This window comes from Elaeis guineensis, chromosome 2 (genome assembly GCF_000442705.2).
Source record: "Elaeis guineensis isolate ETL-2024a chromosome 2, EG11, whole genome shotgun sequence".
NCBI classification, from domain to species: domain Eukaryota; kingdom Viridiplantae; phylum Streptophyta; class Magnoliopsida; order Arecales; family Arecaceae; genus Elaeis; species Elaeis guineensis.
This window is the reverse complement of record NC_025994.2, coordinates 70,551,087-70,555,264: the sequence shown is the minus strand read 5'-3', so window position 1 is coordinate 70,555,264 and position 4,178 is coordinate 70,551,087. Positions and strand designations below refer to the sequence as shown.

The following is a 4,178-nucleotide window of genomic DNA, read 5'->3' as shown; positions in this document are numbered from 1 at the left end:
CGTGATCGCTAACCGTTCACTCAACTTGATGGTCCCCGAGGAAGGTCCCGGAAACCGCCAGAGGGTGCACACAACCCGAACAAATCACAAGACCACGCGTCGATGGGGCCTCGATCGGACGGCCAGCGACCCCAGGCCCCATCTAGATGGCCCGGGGGCACATCGGATCATGGACTCCATATCTCCCCCTCTTTCCTTGTTTAAAAATTATATTTATTACGAAATACCGAGTATATATAATGAGATGACGTCGACGCCATGGAGAAACAAAATAAATAAATAAATAAATAAAAAGCCCTCCCACGCTTCTCTCCTCATTCCATCTCTCTTCTTCTTCTTCTTCTTCTCTTCTCGCGTTCTCGTTTGTTGTTTAAAAAACTTTTGTTGTATTTATTATTATTTTTTTTGTTGCTCATCTTCTTCTCTCCATTTCGGTTGGGATCTGAAACCCCCTCTCCTTGCAAACAGGCGGAAATCCATCCGATCAAAGCGGTTTCGATCTCAGAGCGGCCCAGGTCTACCTTCTTTATTTTTCTTTCTTCCTAGTTTCTTATTCCTTTTCTTTCTTGGTTTTGCTACCTCTAATTTATAATTCAAAAGTGGAAATTGGAAACAATTTTTTTTTTTTTTTACTTACAGAAATCTCGGTATATCAAAACCAATAACAGATCGCTCGCTCGTTTCTTTCTTTTTTTTGTTCTCTTCGTCTTTCTTTCACTCATCGCCGTCGTCTCTGACGACGCCGCCGGGCGAAATCGTTCGAGCGATCTCCTTCGTTGAGGTCTTTAGAACGATTTCCGCTCGTTTTTTCAAAAAAATTTAAAGCTTTCGGAGTGGTAGAACGGAAGGAAGAGGAGATAGCGTTTGGATCTAATCCTGTATTGTTTGATCTTAGATTCTAAGTTCCCATTTGGCGTCCAGCCGGAGACGAGAAGGAGGTGGCAACGAGAAGAGAGAGACGTGTCGTGGAGTCGAAGGGAAGACCGGCTTTCTTACGGGTAAGTAATCAGATGCCCCGGCCTTCTCAAATTAGGTATAGATCCTGAAACGGATAGGCAAAACGGGCGCTGGGTATGATAAAAGGAAACCCTAACCCTAATCCTAGCCCTATGCATCTCTCTAGCTAGCCTGGCCGCCCGTCGACTTCCATATATCTTTTTCATGGAATTCTTGTTCTTCTTCTTTTTGTTTCCTTCCCTACCACACAGGCCTAATTTAATGTCATTTAGGATTGAGATTTGGTGCCTCGTTTTCCTATTTAGGAAAAAAAATTTGGAGGTAGAGGAGGGTAGGCGATGTCGTCGTCGAACTCGCCGTGCGCGGCGTGCAAGTTCCTGCGGCGCAAGTGCACGCAGGGATGCGTCTTCGCGCCCTATTTCCCACCGGACCAGCCGCAGAAGTTCGCCAACGTGCACCGGGTCTTCGGAGCGAGCAACGTCGCCAAGCTCTTGAACGAGCTCTCGCCGGCGCAAAGAGAAGATGCCGTGAATTCGCTCGCTTACGAAGCCGAGGCACGGTTGCGCGACCCGGTTTATGGCTGTGTTGGCTACATCTCCCTACTCCAGCATAAGCTCAAGCAGGTCCAGCACGACCTCTACAATGCTAAAAAGGAGCTCTCCGCCTACATTGGCCCGGCCGCCCTCGGCTCATTCCTTCCCCACGCCGGTCACCATCACCACCACCAGGCCGCTCTTGTCGGCGGCGCCCACCACCATCACCAGTATCTCCACCTCCAGGGGGCTTCACCATCGTCAGCGCCGCCCTTCGGGGTTCCGGGAATGGGGATCGGGATGGGTCTTGGTTTGGCTGCCGGCGGGGGTACCGCTGCATCGCCGCACCATGCGCAGATGCTGATGAGGGAGCAACAACAGCAGCAGATGGCGGAGGCGCAGCAGATGGCGGTGGCGGTGGCCGCCGTTCGAGAGCAAGAGATGCTGAGAAGCTACGAGCAGCAGCAGCAAGAGTTCGCAAGATTCGGCGCTGCGTACGCCGCCGATGGCCGAGGTTTTAATCAGATGGTCGGCGGTGGTGCGACGGTAGCAGTGGCCGCCGGGCAGCCGTCAGCGCTGGCGCTGGTTTCGCCGCAGCCAATTGAGACTACTCCGTTTCTAGTCCAGCAGCAGCAGCCACAGCCACAGCCACAGCAGTATGCGGAACAGCCACAGCAGCAGCAAAGAGCTGGGAGTGATGAGGGGAGGAGAGGTATCGGTCCATCGTCTTGAAGAAAGAGTTCAAATCTCAGCTAATTTAGGAAGAAGGCTATTGTACTACAATTTTTTAGGCAATTCTTCTGATCTTCCCCCTCCACTCCTGGCGAATGCTTGAGTGAGTATTCTCCTTCCTCAAAGGTATAAGCACTTTATCACCCTCTCTAATATCCATTTGTTTTTTCGTGTTTACCACACTCTTCTTATCGAGTTAAGAGAAAGGGACAAAATGTTAAGGTAGTATGAAGTTCTAAACTCCATTTTGGGCAAAGCACGAGCAGGCGATTTTGATGCATTCGAGTGGTGAGTTGAAGTAGGGAAGTACATGAATGCGCTCTATATATGGATTCAAGGACTGCCTTGGTGCTTAAAGGCCATCATTCCCTCACTCTTTCTCATATAAACCAGTCAGTTCTTGTGGTACAGGAGTCTTGGCTTTATTAGGTGTAGCAGTGTTGAATTCATAAGCTGACGATTGAAATTTTTATACGAGTGGATCTGGTGGCAGGGCCTTTCTGCAATCAAAGTGAAGAGATATACACTTGGCTGGAAAAGTTGATAGAGATAAACAGAGAGAGAGAGAGAGAGAGAGAGAGAGAGAGAGAGAGGAAAGGAAGACGCAGCAAAGCAGCAGCAGCAGCAAATGGTGAAGAACGGTGCAGCATTGCTTACCAAAGCACAGAAAAGGAATGGTGCAGCAGTGGCAGTCACGGGTAGCAGCCAAAGCAGAGAGAAATAAATCAGAAGAAAACTCTCTCTCTCACTCTCTCTCTAGTACTCCTTGTTCTTATACTCATAAATAAAAGCTCTCACTCCTCTTATTAGCACATTTTTAAGAATGGTTTTTGCTTCTGGGCTTATGTTTTTGGCATGCATTCGGTCCGTTTCCTTATCTGGGTACATCACCTATCCTTGTAGAGGGATTTCGTAGTGTAATTGCTTCCTGGGTGATCACCCTTTTGTTTCGTCATTTATTGGCTGGCATTTTATTTTTATTTCATGTTGCTTTCTTCTGGGTTTTGATTCTATGGTGTGGCTGGTCAGCCTGCCTGCGGAAATAGTCTGTGTATAGAGAAAGTTTTGGTGTAATGAATGCCTTTTGATCTCTCTCTCTCTCTCTCTGGATCTTCAAAGCGAAGTTTCCATCATTTTTTTTGTGTTTTGAGTACCTTTTTAATGCACCTTCGTTTTTATTGCTAGTTAATGCATAGCTTTTTTGTTACTTCGTTTCAGTATAAGGAATGAGACTTGCGAAGTTTTATATTAAACATCATGACTTGGATTTCGCAACCCAAAAAAAAAAAAAACATACAGTGATTTGGACTTGTATTTGATTAGAGGCTACTGAAATTTTTAAGGAGTTCCCTAGTAAGTGCTTTTTGCTGCTCCTCTTCCCTTCACATGGTCTCCCCCACCCAAAGGAGCAACAAAGTCAATACTCAGTACTGCTGCCATTGTCCTCTATCTTTTACCAAATTAACAAAGATATCAGCTTGGGACCAGAAATATATGCTTGCATACAGTGTCAGTTATCAGTGGACAGAGGGGTGGAGCCCTCTCCCTCCCTCCCTCCCCTCTCTCTCTCTGGCAACTTAGAAGGTTCCTAAAACAAGTTTTACAACTTGGATTGTGGAAATCCATGATGTGCTAACAACTAGACTGAGTTATTTACTACTCTTATGACAGTTTAGGTGATTCGTAAGTAGGACGGACTCATGGAAGCATAAAATATAGGCCTACAATTCTCATTTGCTTCGATTTGGTGCATCTGGTGTCGTGAAGCATTAGTTTACGGTGAGGGGAGGCTCTCAGCACAGGTGGAGAGCTTTACTTTTTTAATCCTTGCAAGGGAAACCGAGGTTTCGGCCCACGTGCAACGGTCACCCTGATGAACAAGTTGGAAAGGAAGGTCAGCAGGGAACATAAATGGAGGGGCATTTCCGGAATGGCGAGAGGTTGGCAGAAAACTGG

General features: G+C 47.1%; 1 protein-coding gene across 5 annotated transcripts; it reads left to right on the top strand.

Annotated features, from left to right (window-relative positions):
- The first annotated feature begins 293 nt into the window (after positions 1–293).
- LOC105032773 (uncharacterized) lies at positions 294–3,314 on the top strand. 5 transcript variants are annotated; one of them, XR_002163403.3, is made up of 4 exons: positions 295–515; positions 896–998; positions 1,263–2,348; positions 2,716–3,314. XR_002163403.3 is itself a non-coding variant. In XM_073251817.1 (3 exons), exon 3 carries the CDS (start codon positions 1,296–1,298, stop codon positions 2,220–2,222), a length of 927 nt encoding a protein of 308 aa, XP_073107918.1. In that variant the 5' UTR covers positions 294–515; positions 896–998; positions 1,230–1,295; the 3' UTR covers positions 2,223–3,314. The 5 variants fall into 5 exon arrangements, 3 of the variants coding, with proteins under 3 accessions (XP_073107918.1, XP_073107919.1, XP_019701995.1); XR_012138577.1 differs by having other exon boundaries at positions 2,489–3,314; XM_073251817.1 differs by having other exon boundaries at positions 294–515; positions 1,230–3,314.
- The last annotated feature ends 864 nt before the right edge of the window (positions 3,315–4,178 follow it).